General features: G+C 60.8%; 1 protein-coding gene across 1 annotated transcript in view; it reads left to right on the plus strand.

Annotated features, from left to right (window-relative positions):
- The window catches only part of SLC44A3 (solute carrier family 44 member 3), a 36,194-nt gene extending 20,643 nt beyond the window's left edge, over nt 1-15,551 (plus strand). Inside the window, exons 12-16 of the mRNA XM_079761190.1 lie at nt 1,497-1,580; nt 8,243-8,380; nt 9,490-9,726; nt 10,915-11,028; nt 12,502-15,551. Coding sequence (XP_079617316.1) covers nt 1,497-1,580; nt 8,243-8,380; nt 9,490-9,726; nt 10,915-11,028 — 573 coding nt within the window. The 3' untranslated portion in view covers nt 12,502-15,551. The remainder of the gene's footprint in view (nt 1-1,496; nt 1,581-8,242; nt 8,381-9,489; nt 9,727-10,914; nt 11,029-12,501) is intronic.
- The last annotated feature ends 375 nt before the right edge of the window (nt 15,552-15,926 follow it).

Below are 15,926 nucleotides of genomic sequence, written 5' to 3' on the forward strand. Positions count from 1 at the left end.
TGTGTGTGTGTGTGTGTTATAGAGACAGAGATAGAGATGTAGACAGAGACATATAGATGTGTATTTGTACGTATTTGTGTGTGTATGTGTGTGTGTGTATGTATGTGTATGTAGAGACAGAGATAGAGATGTAGACAGAGACAGATTTATATTTGTATGTATGTGTGTGTAGTGATAGAGACAGATGTACTAGTAGATTAGAAATATAGATACATCTTTGTGTGTTTGTATGTTTGTGTATGTATGTGTATGTGTGTGTGTGTGTTATCATGAGTGGGTGAGCAGTCAGGCACCTCGCCCCCTCCCTGTGCTGCCGGCATCTTACACTCTGGGGCAGCCGGTCCCTCCGGCAGAGGTCGGAAAGGTCACGTACCAGCCCAGGCCCCGTGGACCGAGGGCCGCACCCTCTGAGCAAGGTGCCTGCTGGGAAACGTCCCTCCCAGGCTCAGGAGGACGTGCTCTCGGCCTCGCGGGCTGCCCTGCGTGGCCTTCGCGGGGTAAGTGGCATACCCACAGCGGCCAGGCTGAGCGGTCTGCAGACCATGTCTCCCGCCAGCGAGTCGCCATTGGGAGAAGAGCGTCCATCGGAGGCCGGTGCTCCTGGGCCTCCCAGAGGCCGTGTTGGGCTGTTGTCAGGCTTCTTGGGAAACCTCGGGGCCGGGGCGATGCATCGGTCACCCCCTCCGAGGTTTCAGGAATTGTTCACGCGCCTGATACACAAGTCCAGGCGGCGTCTCATAGGACTAACTTCTCTTAAAACGCAGCCCTGCACGTCTCACTATCGGACCCATTTCCCAAAAAAGTTAGACTTGAACCTTTTTTTTCATGCAACCACATGACTAGCGACTGCAAAGCATACTTTGTTTTACTGACTTTGGGGCATGAATTTGTCACGATGCTGAGCTGGTTTGAAAAAGCAAAGTTTCTCATTGAAGACACTAGAAGGGAGGTGAAGGGAGAGAGGTTTTTACGCCAAGTAGGGGCTGGAGTTTACCTTTGATAGTTCATATGAGCAAACCCACTTCCCTTCCTGTTGAGGGCGACAGCGGTGTAGCAGGTGAGCCCAGGAGGGAGACACTTTGGTCATCAGTAATCTCTATGTATAAAAGCCCAGCAACTAAACAGAACGACTGGTCGACCAGTCGCATGACGTGCACTGACCACCAGGGGGCAGACCTCAACACAGGAGCTGCCCCCTGTGGTCAGTGCGCTCCCACCGCTCAGCTGCCCCGGATGAGCAGCACTCCCACAGCGGGCAATCTCCGCGGGCCACATCCCCCCAGTGCACGAATCCGTGCACCGGGCCTCTAGTAATAATAATAACAGTAATTAGTGGCCGTGGCGTGTGCAGCAGGGGAATTTCTCGCGCTCTGAGCGCTGCTGCAGGGCGTCCCCAGGCGTGTGAGCTCCGGGCAGAAGCAGTCGCAGAGCCTGCCCCTCGCCTTCCCTCCCGGTGGTTCTGACTCTGTTCTCTGCTTCTGCTCCTGACCCCGCAGCGGAGCGCCTGGTCCAGGTGCCTGCTCAGGTGCTGCTCCTGCTGCCTCTGCTGCCTGGACGGACACCTGCACCACCTCCACCAGGTAGGTCTCCACGCGCCCGGGACACGCAGCGGGGCCGCGGGTGGGCTCCGTCTGGCAGGTCAGGGCTCATCCTGTAGGTCAGGGTCTGGCAGCGCCGGGTCGTGTAACTGTTTTAGGGTTCTGGGCCCTGCGGTCGTGGTCACAGCTGCTCTGCCGTGGCCGTGGCGAGCAGCCACGCACGAAGGGAAGTGGCCTGGCCCGCTGTGCTCAGGAAAGCTTTCCTGCGGGCACTGCTGTTTGCATTCCATAGAATCTTCACGTGTCCAGAAGTCTGTTTCCCGCCATTTCAAACATGTGAAGGGCGTGCTTCGCTCCGCCGGGCGAGCGGGCTGCTGGCGGCCTTGGGCTGGCGGGCGCAGGCCCGACAGGGTCAGCTCGTCTTCAGTGTCGTCTCCGGGACTGTAATTTCCCTCAAAGAGGAAGAGTTGCCTCCCTGACTTATATATTCCCCGCCTTTCCCCTTCAAGCTATAAATATCTTCCTGTAAGAGTCAGAAAAATTGCACATTGTGATGGTTTGAATTTCAGATTTTTTTTCCCCTCTCTGGAGTCTCTCAAACGGATGGACATTCAGCTATGTTTTGTGTTTCTGTCGCTAACCTAGGAGGTTTTCATAGCCTTTGTCGCGCTTCTGCGGAGCTGTGTTTGTAAGGGAGCGGGCTGTTTGCATTTAGGCGTCCACAGATTCTCACTAGCAGAGTTCTGCGCTGAGACGGGAGGCACTGATTGGACGTCCTTGTTGACTGTCTCAGTGGCTCCGAGGGCGCCTCTCGTTGCTGGGAGCGGGGAGGGGGAGTCTTCCTGTGGTCAAGCTCTATTTAAGGCTCTTCCTGAGAACCTGGGAGTGCCTTTCGTTTCCACTGGGGTTGCCTCGAGCCGAAGACTCGGGAGACACCCGCACCTTTCCGAGGAGTGGGCGGGGCCGGGCCTGGGGCTGCCTGTCACCGTGGACTAGGCCCGCCTCCCTCCGCAGAGCTGTGCACCATCCAGACCCCGCTGACTCCACAGACATCCGTGATGTGCTATGAAAACGGACCGGGATAAGAGACGTGCACACGGGGAAATCAAGGCTGAGAAGCCACGGGCGGACTAGAAAGACAGCAGTAGCGGGACCACCAGTAGACAAATATGGCCCAGCCGGCGTGGCTCAGGGGTTGAGCGTCGGCCTGTGAATCAGGTTCAATTCCGGTCAGGGCACATGCCTGGGTCGCGGTCTCGATTCCCGGTGTGGGGCGTGCAGGAGGCAGCCGATCCATGATTCTCTCTCATCACTGATGTTTCTCTCTCTCTCCCTCTCCCTTCCTCTCTGAAATCAATGAACATATATTTTTTAACAAAAAAGACAAATGTGCTGGCCTGTGGCTCCGTGGGCCTGAGCTGAGTTGCCGTCCCCTGGCTGTGGTTGTGAACGGAGGGCCCTTCCGTGACCCTCCCAGGGAAGCCGAGGGCTCCCTGTGGACGGTGGGGAGAGAGATGGGCGAGGGGAAGTGGGCCCTGGCCCCGCGCCTCCCCTGCATTCCCCCCTGAGCAGCCACCCCCATCTGGGTGAGGAGTGGAGTTCCACCCAAGGTTTCCTTTGAAGCCGGCTCTGCGGCTAAAACGCGCTGGAAACCACCCTCTCGGGCACATCCACGCTCATGTCTCTGCTGTGCTGTCCCGTGTTTTCAGCATTCCTTAATTCCATCGCCTTACATCAACCCAGACCCTTCCCCCTGGGAGTTCAAAGGTGTCCAAGATCCTCAGGAGCTCAGCATCAGCCACGCCCGCTGTTATCACCCATGTGAAGGTGAGGCAGGCTCGGCTGGCCGGATCCAGCTGCAGAGCATCAGGCTGCGAACGGGCTCCCGTCCCATGGAGTCTGATCCCATGGAGTCTGATCGTGGTGCTGGTGCGGGAGGCCTCGCGTTATCACCAAAACGTGTCACTGCCAGCGACCAACGCAAACGGGGAAACGTGGCCCCTGGGAAACCAGACGTGCTCTCCCTGGAGACCAAAGAGAGGTGGGCTCTTGTAGAGAAGGTTCCTGCCCTGGTCCCTGATTGGTCCGTTTCTATGCAAATGGGGGATCCACATTTGCATGGTCTGATGGGTCAGATTTGTGCCTCCTGATTGGGCACAGCTGGGCGGCCTGAGGGGTAAGTGATTGAGAAAGCAGAGGAGGAGGAAAAAAAATAGAATTGACGGGAATATGGACGGGGGCGAGGGCACCTGCCGTCGGGATGAACTGCTGGGAAGCAGAGCGGAAGAAAGACCTCGGGGTTCCGGGTGACGCTGGGAAATGGTGGTCAGCGCTGCGTCCGCCTCCCTTGGCAGGGGGGAAGGAAAGTGAGCTGAGCGGGAGGCCAGGAATTTGGCCTTTTGGAAAGTTTCCTGGCACCGGAGTGAGTCGCTGGGGGAAGATTGCCCTGGAAACCAGATTGAAAAGAGCAGGGCCGTGTTGTTTTTCTTGTTTTGTGCGGCAGGCGCTGGGCAGTGCTGAGGGGAGCCCTTTCTCACCACCAGAACCAGGCACTCTTCTTCTGCTTTTTAATTGATTTGAGAGAGAGAGAGAGAGGGGGAGGGAGAAAGGAACATCAGTGCTCAACATTGGCCGGCTGCCTCTGCACACCCCCGACGGGATCGAGCCTGAAACGGGGCCTGCGCCCTGACCGGGACCTCCTGGCTCAGAGGTCCACGCTCCACCACTGAGCCACACGGCCGGGCCCCAGACAGTCTTCCTGAGGGAACATCCAGGAGCTGGCCGCTGCTTTTCAGCCTTCCCTGCCCCCCCCCCCCCCCCCCCCCCCCCGGTCCTGGGAGGGAGGCCGGCGGCCGCGGCTGCGTTTTGGGGACACCCAGGCCGAGGCCGGGACTCAGTCCCTTGCAGGGGGAGGAGGGGGGTGCCCTGCCTCGCTCCCCACGCCTTGTCCGCAGCACAAACGCCGGACGTGTGTCTCCCTGGAGAGATGACAGGTGCGCCTCGCACCTCTGTCTGCCCGGCCACCGCGTAGTCATGCTCTGTCCAACCTTTGACCTCGGGCCCGACGGGGGAGGGGTCGCCGAGCAGCAGGGACTCCGGCGCAGGGCCCGGCCTCGTGGGCTTTCTCCCTGGGGGACACGGGCCTCTGTCCGCGGCGATGCTGGCTGGGAAACGCACGGCGGGGGTGGGGGGGGGGGGCACAGGACCCTACCCGGAGGCTCCAGGGGGCCCTGGACGGCCCAGAATGCGCTCCCAGCTCCCGGGCAGTGGCCGCAGCCCCTGGAACGTGCTTCTCGCCCGGCGGAGGGCTGTGGCCCACGGGAAAGCGCGGGGTGTCGCCAAGCTCAGGAGAGGGCGGAGCAGGCACCCACACGGGCGTCCCCGTGTCCTGAGGACACCGGCCCAGGCTCCCGTGGAGACCGCCGGCTGCCATTCGACGAGGTGCGGAGGGGGGGAGGGGGGAGGCCTGGGCTGCGGGCCCCGTGCGGCTCCTCTGACGCCCCTACGCGCTCTGCGTTCTGACCGCGGGAGCCTGCGCTCTGGCCCTCTGTTCTCCCGGAGCCTCAGGGCGGCTGGAGGGGCGGCGTGGGAAGGGGACCTGGTGGATCTGACCCACCAGGGCCGAGCTGTTCGCTGCGCCTCAGGTGGGTCTGTCCAAGCCTCGGTGGGAGCCTCGGGAACACCCCAGAGCCTCTCCCTGTCCCCATGGGGTCCCCCCCACCCCCTCCATCATGGCAAGGCTCTCGGTGTTCTCTGTGCCAGGACTTGGCTCATCCCATGCCACCTGGCCGGTCCGGCTCCTCTCCTCTCCGCTCCCGTGGCAGTGGGCCTCCCAGGGGAGGCGGGGACCCTGAGCCCTGTGTCTGGCTGGGCCGTGGGAGGGGGTGACCGTGCTTAGGGGACACCACTCCTTCGGTAACGGACGTGCCCCAGGAGGCGGCCTCGTCCCAGGGCCTCCGTGCGGCCGCTCTCTCGGGGACGCACCCCCCACGGCGCGGGCGCGGTTCTGGGCGCAGCCGGTGCTCAGCGCTGAGAGCCGCGCCCACGTGCGGGGGTCCGAGAAGAGCGCACACGTGCCGCTGGGTGGTGCGCGGCGAGGCGTGCTCCTGGGCAGCTAATCCCCCAGCAGCTGTCCCCGGCGCCGCTGCTGCCTTTAGATGGAAAGGAACGGAGACACCTGCTGTCCCGGCCCCACACAAGGCAGGGGGCAGGCGGGGGGGTGTTTCCTAACGCCACCCAGCAGCCCCGGGGCGCCGGCTCCCACCTGCTGGCGTGCCCCAGGGTCGGGGCTCAGGAGGGGGCCCTACAGCCTCTCCCCAAGTGGCCTCAGCATCTCTCCTCCCCGCGGGCTGGGCCCGGCCTCCCTCCGCCCGCCACCCCCCTCCACGGGTCATGCTCGCGCCCCGGGGTTCGCGGCGGGAGAGTCCTGGGACCCCCATGAGGGCAGCAGGCTGCCTGGTGTGGCGTTTTCTGGATTTGCAGGAGGCGGGACTGGCTGTGCACCCCAATTCCTGTCCCAGCTCCGCCCCCTTTGCCGGAGGAGACTTGCACTTCCTCGTCACTGACAATGTGCTGTGGCGGGGGGGGGGGGGGGGGGGGGGCGGGCGTTAGACGTGGGGACCCGTGGGGGTGGCCTGGGAGCGCCCTGCCCTCCTGCCCTGTGGGGGGACTGGGCCTCCCGTCCTGGGTGCGGGCAGACCTGCCCCTCTCCGGCGGTAAGAGGTCGCGTGGCGAGGCCGGTGACTGACGCCCGGAGACGCGCTTCCCACGCCCGGCGCTTCGCTGGCTGTTTTATGGGGACTCGGCTTTCATCCTCCGCTCCCTGGGCGGCTGTAACCCCCGGGGGGAGGGGCTGAGGTCTGAGAGGTGAGGTCATTGCCCCCCCTCTTTCCCACCCACTGACAGGCAGCCGGCAGGTCGGCTGCAGGGCTGGGGTCTGAGCCCCGAGACTGAGACTGGCTGCGGAGCCGGTGCCTCTGAACCACCAGCCTTTAGGCGCCTCTGTTCCGGTGAAGATGGGCAGTGCCGTCCCGGCGTCCAGGGGGAGCTCAGACTCACGGTTGGGGGGCTGCGGAGGTGCTTGATCTTGGTTTCCGTCCATAAAAGGACGGTTATGCCTCGGCCCCCCCCCCCCACCCCCACCTGTTCTCAGGAGCGATGACTCGGTCAGAGGCCCTGGGACCTGGGGTGATTGAAGCTGCTTCGTTAGGTAGCGAGCCACTGAGTTTGCGCCTCCCTGCGCCAGGCGTGCGTTCCCTCTGGGTGGGCCCCCACCTGCGCCAGCGGGGACTCACAAGCCGGCGATGCAGGTCCCTCTCCGTTGGCCGGGAAGGTGTGGGCCCTCTGAGGGGTTCACGGGGCCTCCCCACGTCTGACTGAGAGCGTCCCCCGTGCCTGTGGGAGGCCAGCCCTCCTCCTGGTGCTGAGGAGGGAGTGTGCTGAGGTGCGTGGGCAGACCCGCGCCCTGGCTTCACGCTGTGACCTGTTACCGTCGCGTGGGCTGCGGGCTGCGGGCTGCATGGCTGGGGGGACCCCGTGTGGCCTCCTGGCGACGTTGCTAAGGGGCCGTGTGACGGGCTCCTGTGTCGTGAGAGGAAACGCTCATCCTTCGTCCAAGCCAAAAGCGGCCGGCACCGAGCAGGTTGTGCGTGGGCCCCGGAAAGCGACGGATTCCTCGCCGCAGCGGCCGCGCCCGTGGTGCTGGTGCAGGCTGGAGGGAAACGGAGGGACGGGTGTTTTGGAAATGGTCCTGTCGTCACAGGGGAAGGTGCTTCGGAGACACGGCCCAAGAAACCGCCTCACGTGAACGCACACGCACACACACGCACACACGCACACGCACACGCTCTCTCTGACTTAGTAATCCCACTTCTGGAAGTTTGTCTTAACGAAATGGCCCAAAGGCAGGAGGTGAAGGTGTGCGTGGCGTGGCTGTGTATGAAGCACTGAAGTAGTGGTAGTGGATATGTGCCGCCCCCCCCCCCCCCCCCCCGCAGGAATGGTGTTTGCTGCGGGTTAAGGGGCCATGAGCGTGGATGCGGGTCCTGGGCCTGTGCAGGCGCTCAGCTCCCTCCCAGGGCCGCGCGTGGCTCCCGGGAAGGGGTGGCGCCAGCCCCGCCTCACTGACTCCAGCCCCACGGCCCTGGGGCGGCGCTCAGCACCCAACAGGGCCTGCTTTGATGTCCGGCCCTCAGCGCCCTCCCTCTCCGCCCTCAGACTCCGCAGGGCTTCACGGTAACTCCTCACCCGCGTTCTGTGTGCTTCTTAAAGATACACTTTTATGGATTTCGGAGAGGAAGGGAGAGGGAGAGAGAGAAGCATCCATGATGAGAGAGGATCATGGACCGGCTGCCTCCTGCACGCCCCACCCTGGGGATGGAGCCCGCAACCCGGGCGTGTGCCCTGACGGGGAATCGAACCCTGACCTCCTGGTTCCTAGGTTGACGCTCAACCATCGAGCCCCGCCGGCCGGGCCTATGTGTCCGTAGTGCGATGCTCTAGCCTCCCGACTGTCCCGAGTACTTGCTCATCTTTTCTGTTTACCGCACCTCTGTGAGGACCTGTCATAACCCAGACTTACAGCAGCAGGATGCGCTAGGGCGTATCGGACCGGTTCTCTCCACAGGCGTTCTCAGCCGATGCCATGTTGTCCTGAGACCAGGCACCAGGCGCGTCCTCTTTCTGACCGCCGTCTGTCGTTCCAGAACGCGTACGTGGCCACGGCCATCAACGGGACCGGGTTCTGCACGTCCGCCAAGGACGCGCTCCGGCTCTTGTCCGAGGACTCGAGTCGTTTCACGTCGGTTAGCTGCTTCGGGGACTTCGTCATCTTTCTAGGCAAGGTGAGGCGTCGCCCTAAAATAATACACCCGGCACGTGGGTGGGCCCGGAGCGCAGCCCTGCAGCGGGGCTGGGCGCGGGAGTGCCGTCTCTTGCTGCTCCCTCGAGGGTGGACGCCTGCCGCCTCTTTGCATTGGATCCCCAGCCCCGGGGCCCGCACTGAACAAGGCCTCGGGCTCCCTTGTGGGGACCCGTGGCTCCTCCCGTAGAGTGTCCTGCTTCCATGGTGTGGTGGGCCGCACGCTAGCCCTGACCCGCGGCCCTGCCTCCGTGGTGGGCCGCACGCTAGCCCTGACCCGCGGCCCTGCCTCCGTGGTGGGCCGCACGCTAGCCCTGACCCGCGGCCCTGCCTCCGTGGTGGGCCGCACGTTAGCCCTGACCCGTGGCCCTGCCTCCGTGGTGGGCCGCACATTAGCCCTGACCCGTGGCCCTGCCTCCGTGATGGGCCGCACGTTATCCCTGACCCGTGGCCCTGCCTCCGTGATGGGCCGCACGTTATCCCTGACCCGTGGCCCTGCCTCCGTGATGGGCCGCACATTAGCCCTGACCTGTGGCCCTGCCTCCGTGGTGGGCCGCACGTCAGCCCTGACCCGAGGCCCTGCCTCCGTGGTGGGCCGCACGTCAGCCCTGACCCACGGCCCTGCCTCCGTGGTGGGCCGCACGTTAGCCCTGCCTCCGTGGTGGGCCGCACGTTAGCCCTGACCCGTGGCCCTGCCTCCGTGGTGGGCCGCACGTTAGCCCTGACCTGTGGCCCTGGCTGCGGGGGGGCCCCATCTTGTATGAGCCCAGGAGTGCTGACGGGACGGAAGCACAGCCCTCTCCCTCCTCCAGTGGCTGCTTCCCTGTCACGGCTTCGTGTTCTCATCCCCTCATTGTCCCAGCGGTTCCGACGTGCGGCCTCAGCCACAGGGCACCCGCAGTCCCCCCGCCCCCAGTCCCACATGCAGCCACACACGCAGTTCCACACGCGCACACAGTCCCACACAATCCCCCCCACACACATGCACTTGGTCCCACACGCACGCACACGGTCCCACGCACGCACACACGTGTGACCCTGCAGTAACTGACACGCTTTCTGAAGTGCTCCCCCGGGTTCTTGCTCCGACAGGTGCTGGTGGTGTGTCTGACCGTGTTCGGAGGCCTGATGGCCTTTAACTACCACCGCACGCTGCAGGCGTGGGCCGTGCCGCTGCTCCTGGCCACCGCCCTCGCCTACCTGGTGGCGCACAGCTTCCTGTCCGTGTTCGAGGCCGTGCTGGGCGCCCTGCTCCTGTGTGTGGCTGCTGACCTGCACACGAACGACGGCTCGCCCGCCAAGCCCTACTTCATGGACCACGAGCTGCTGGTGAGCACACACCGCACGTTCGCTGTGATCGGCACGCTCACGGGCGTGGGAGCTCGGCCTCCCCCCGGGACAGGCGGCCTGTGTCTCCTCTGCCCCGGGGGGGGGCGGCGGGGGGAAGCGGGGGCTCCCTGAGCTCCTCCCACTCGGCCTGCCTGTGGAGACCCCCGGAGAGGAGCGAGGCCGCACATGAACACTGACCCATGGCCCTGGCTGCGACGGGGGACGCCTCGCCGTCCGAACCCCGTGGGTGCTGATGGCTCGGTCTGGCCTCTCCCACGTCCGGGGGTTCAGCAGTTGATCTTCCCAAAGCATTTTGCACCCCGAGCGCCCGCCACCCCCTGTCGGTTAGGGGCCGTTGCTGCAGTGACGGGTCGGGGCAGGTCTGCCATCGCGGGCCCTTTGCTGACCGGGCGCGGCCCGCCGCCGCTGTCTGAAATAGCAGGCAGCTGCCCGGTCCCGCAGCAGCTGCCCCCGCCCGCCCATCCCTGCAGACGGGCCTTGGAACAGCTGGGGCGTCTCATCTCTCCTGCTGTCGGGGCGAGTGGCGTCCGCACAATCCTCTCGTCTGTTGCCGTAAGACGCGGGTGTTAAAGCCCCTGTGCTCTTACGAGGAGCAGGCGGAGCCCCCTGCCCAGGCACCTCTGGCTCCGTAACAGCGCGTCCTGCCTCCTCCACACACACACACACACACACACACACACACACACACACGAGCCCGCAGAATCACGTGTCCGCAGGCGCAGCAGATGCTTCTGAGGACGGTGGCAGGTCTTGCTCTGATTCCCACTTTTCAGATTTAAAACCCACTTGGAAATCTACTCTCCCCCCAATATTTTAATTCAATAGGGAAAACTTTTAAAAAAAGATTTTTAGAGGAAGGGAGAGGGAGGGGAGGAAGAAGGGGAGGAGAGAGGGAGAAAGACATGGAGGCGAGAGGGGAACACCCTGTGAGAGCAGAACATCGACCGGCTGCCCTGCCCCCCTCCCACGGGGATCGAGCCCACAGCCCCCAGCACGTGCCCCGACAGGAGATGGAACCTGTGATCCTCCAGTGACGGGACGATGCCAGCACCTGGGCCGCACCGGCCAGGGCCGGGGGGACTTGAAGGATTGAGTTCCCCGAAGCGACGTGGCCGAGTGAAGGTGCCCAGCCGGGCCCTCACCCTGGCCACGTCCTCCTGCTCGCAGAGCTTCGTGAAGAGGATGAACAGGTCACACCGCCAGAGGCCGCCGGCCGCCGGGGGCTCCGCGCAGAACCAAGACGGAACGGAACTCCGGCCCGTGGTCCGCTCGGCCCGATAGGTACCGGGAGGGGCCGTCACCCAGTAAACGCAGGCCCCGCCCCGCCCTTCCCGCGTGGTCCTTGCCGCCGGGCCCTCCAGCCTCTCGCACTCGCTGGGCGCTCAGGGGCGCACGGTCACACACGGTCACACAGTCACACACGGTCACACACGGTCACACGGTCACACGGTCACACACGGTCACACAGTCACACGGTCACACAGTCACACGGTCACACACGGTCACACAGTCACACACGGTCACACAGTCACACGGTCACACAGTCACACACGGTCACACACAGTCACACGGTCACACACGGTCACACAGTCACACGGTCACACACGGTCACACGGTCACACACGGTCACACACGGTCACACACGGTCACACACGGTCACACACGGTCACACGCACTCCAGGCAGCCTGCGAGCCCCGTGCAGCAGTCGGGGCACCGGTGGAAGCGCCTGCCCGTCCAGAGCATCCCCCTCCCCCCCCCACACACACACACGCCGTCCTGGAGCGGCTCAGCTGCCGCAGCCGTGAGTGCAGTTCGCACACGTGACCCTGAGAGCCACACCTCCCCCGACGCCGCGGGGACACGGGAGGCCGGGGCGCCGGATGTGACGGGGCTGGTGGCGCCCCAGCCTCCCGCTACAGCCCCCCCCCCCCCCCCCGGGAGCCGGGCAGCGAGCAGGCTCCTGTCCTGAGGGACCGGCTGGCTCCCCGCAGCGGCCGGGGCTCCTCAGCCAGCGCAGACGCCCCTCTCCTCTAAGCGCGCCGTCGGATTCGCCAGGGGGTTCACGGAGCGGGTTCTGGGAGCAGTCGCTGTGCCGATGGGCAAGTGGCCGGGGCTCTGTGGGCACGTGGCACCGGCACATCCTCCCGCCTGCCGCAGCCAACGCCAGCAGCACCCCTACCCAGAGCCCGCCCCTCGCGTGGCCGAGGAAACGTCCGAGCGCGTGTCCCCGTGTCTTCAGCGCGTGCACTTGGTGTCATCGTAACCCACTCAGCCCCCCGACCTTCTCCGTGTCCGAGGGAAGGCTGGGGTTTGCTGACGCTTCATATTATAAACCCCAGTTTATTATCAAAGGTCCTGTTTCCGACCCAGTGTCTCCTTTCTAAAACGTCTGTGTTCTTTAGAGACGGGAAATGAATAGATTCTCATAAAGTAACAGCATTATAAGTGATTTTAAAATCATTCATCTGGCCTGGCTGGTCTGGCTCAGTGGATAGAGTGTCAGCCTGTGGACTGAAGGGTCCCAGGTTCGATTCCAGTCAAAGGCACAGGCCCAGGTTGTGGGCTCAATCCCCAGTGTGGGGTGTGCACGAGGCAGCCGATCAGTGATTCTCTCTCATCATTGATGTTTCTTTCTCTCACTCTTCCTTCCTCTCTGAAATAAAGAAATATATATTAAAAAAATATTCATCTGAACGTTTTGTGTGCTTTATTTCTATGTAATGTATTTTTTAAAATTTATTTTTCAATTATAGTTGACATACAGTGTTCCACAGTTCCAGGTGTACTGCATGGTGGTTAGACTCTTAGGTAATTGCGAAGCGATCGCTCTGGTAAGTCCAGCACGCCCCCCCCCCCCCCCCCCGCCCCAATCACTCACCGTGTTCCCTGCTGCACTTCACATCCCGCCACTGGTCTCCTCGCCACAATTTGTACTTTTTAATCCCTTCCCCTTTGCACTCACCCCCCAGTTCCCTCCCATCTAGTTCTCTGTATCTGAGTTTGTGTGTTTTGTTCGTTTATGTCACTTTACATCCCACGTGTGAGCGATACCATACAGTGTTGGTCTTTCCCCGTCTGACTAATCCCACTTCGCACAGTGCCCTCCAGTCCCTCCCTGTTGTCACCGGCGGCAAGATTCCGGCTTTCTCCCGGGGCGTGATGTCCGTCGTGTTCATGCGCCCCGGCTGTTTTATCCACGCGTCTGTCTGCCCACGGACACCCAGGCTTCCGTATCGTGGCTGCTGTGAATTTCGCTGCCGTGAACGTGGGGGAGTGTCTATCTTTTCAAAGGAGTGTTTCGGTTTCCTTCAGACATATTCCCAGCAGTGGAATTGCTAGGTCACACGGCAGTTCTATTTTTAACTTTCTGAGGAATCTCCATACTGTTTCCCACGGTGGATGCACCATCTGCACCCCCCCAGCAGCCACGGGGCCCCTGGCCCCCACGTCCTCGCCCGCACTGCGTGTGGCTCACTGGCGGCTGCCGTCCCACAGGCGGGAGGTGGTGTTGCGTGTGGTTTTGATTGGAGTCTCCCTGACGGCTGGAGACTGGGAGCATCTTTCCATGCGTCCGTTGGCCGTCGGTGTGTCCTCTTGGGAGAAGTGTCTATTCAGGTCCTCTGCCCCTTTTGAATGGCCTTGTTTGGGTTTGTTTTTTGTTTTAATGTTGAGCTGTGCAGAGTTCTGGGTACATCTGGGTATTGAGCCATTGTCAGGTGGACCATTTGCGAATATCTCCTCCCACTCAGTACGCTGCCTTTTGTTTCGTTGATGGTTTTCTTTGTGATGCGGAAGCTTTTTAATTTGACGTAGCCTCCTTTGTGTGTTTTCCTTTGTTGTCTGTGCCCATGTAAAATGTGGTTTGTCGTACGTGGCCCTTGTTATGTTGCAGTGTGTCCCCTCTACCCCCACTTTGCTGAGAGCTTTGATCAGAATGGACGGCGGTTTCGCCACATGCTTTCTCCGAATCTAGGGATGGGATCCTAGAATGCTTACCCTTCATTTTATTCACGCGGTGTATCACGTTCATGGATTTCTGAATATCGAACCAGCCTTGTACCTCGAGGATAAACCCCACTCGATCCCGGCGTATTATCCTTTGAATGTGTTGCTGGGTTTGGTTGGCTGATATTTCGTGGAGGGTTTTGCCTCTGTGTTCGTCAGGGACGCGGCATGCAGCTGTATTGTGTTGTGGTCTCTATCTGGCTGGGGAATCGGGGTGAGGTGTCCCCTCCTCTTCAGTGTTTTGGGATGCGTTTGAGGATAGTGTTCCTCGAATGTTTGGTAGAATTCACCCGTGAAGACATCTGCTTTGCTGTTGTTGTTTTTTTATTACCGATTTGGTCTGTTCAGGTTCTGTTTCTTCTTGAGTCCGTCTTGGAAGATTGTATGTTTATTTCTAGGAATTGATCCATTTGTTCAGGTTGTCCAGTTTGTGGGCACATAGCTGTTTGTAATATTTTCTTATAATCCTTTGTATTTCTGCCACTTCTCTTTCATTTCTGATTTTATTTTTTTTTGGGGGGGGGCTCTCTCTTTTTTCTTGATGTGTCTGGCTAAAGATTTATCAATTTTGTCTATCTTTCCATAGAACCAGCTCTTGGTTTTATTGACCTTTTTTATTTCTTATCATTTATTGTACTTATACAGGATCTTTGTATTTCGGTCTTTGCACTAGCTTTAATTGCTTGATTCCCTACTCTTACCAAGTGTCTGCCTTTGTCAGTGAGGTTTTTCCCCGTTCCTATATTTTCTTATTCATATATTTTGATCTTTTTTTTTTTCTACCTAAACCAGCTCCTTTCACACTTTTTGTAATGCCTGTTGGTGGTGACGAACACCTTTAGCTTTTTCTCATCTCAGAAACGCTCTCCCTTTCAATTCTCAATTATGACCTCGCCGGGTAACCCCGCTGTAGGTCCTGGCTGCTGATCCCTGGGAAGGCCACACGCCAGTCCCTCCTGGCTGCGAGGTTCCCGCTGAGAAACCAGCTGACAGGCGTGTGGGCGCTCCCTCGTAGGCAACTGACAGCTTGCTTTTGCTCCTCCTCACGGTTCTCTGTCTTCAGCCTTCGGCGTTTTAAATACGCTGGGTCTTGGTGTGGCCTCTTTGGTTTCCTCTTGTTTGGGACTCTGTGCTTCCTGGACTTGTAAGTCTATTTCCTTTGCCAGGTTAGGGAAGTTTTCAGTCTATGTCCCAGAGGTCCCTTAAATTATCCTCTTTTTAAAATATATTTTTATTGATTTCAGAGAGGAAGGGAGAGGGAGAGAGATAGAAACATCAATGATGAGAGAGAATCATGGATCGGCTGCCTCCTGCACACCCCCTACTGAGGATTGAGCTGGCAACCCGGGCACGTGTCATAGACGCAAACCCGGGACCAAACCCAGGACCCTTTGGTCCGCAGGCTGACGCTCTATCCACTCAGCCAACCCGGCCAGGGCAAACTATCCTCTTTTTAAAATATTCTCTTTTCCTTTGCTGCTCTGATTGCGTGTCAGCTGCTACCCCGTCTTCTGGGTCACTAATTCTATCCTCTGCTTCAGCTGATCTGCTGTTGATTCCCTCTAGTGTATTCTTCATCTCAGCTACTGCATTTTTCAGTGCTGGTTGGTTCTTTTTAATAGTTCCTATCTCTTTGTTGAAATTCTCAGCATTCATTCATTCCTCTCCCGCGTTCACCGAGGAGCCCTATAACCAGCGTTTTGAATCTTAGCAGGCCGGTTGCTTGTCTCCATCTTGTTTAGTTCCTTTCTTGAGGTTTTGCCCTGTCCTCTCATTTGGGACATGCTCTACTCTCCTTTGGATGGACTCTCCATGATTCAGGTGGGTGTGCTATTGTCTCTCAGTCTTAAAAGTGTCCTGTGGGCCCAGCGGAGCACCCCCTTAGCCACCTGGGCCGGTTCTCCAGGGGTGTCCTGGTGTGGTGGCACGTGCCCTCCTGCTGGAGTTGGGCTTCGCTGCTGCAGGCACCTTGGCGGGCGGGCTCGCCCGGGCTGACTGGCTGCGCCGGCTGCCGCTGTGTGGGGCTCGCCACCCTCCCTCCGAGGGAGCCTGCTGCGGGAGCTTCTGCAAGAGGCTCGGGGTGCGAGAGGGATGGGGCGGCTCAGGGAATCATCAGGGTTGGCAAAGGGTGGCCGCCCGGCTAAGGGAGAGCACGGGTTTGTGCGCCTGCACG

This window comes from Cnephaeus nilssonii (assembly GCF_951640355.1).
Source record: "Cnephaeus nilssonii genome assembly, chromosome: 21".
Lineage (NCBI taxonomy): Eukaryota > Metazoa > Chordata > Mammalia > Chiroptera > Vespertilionidae > Cnephaeus > Cnephaeus nilssonii.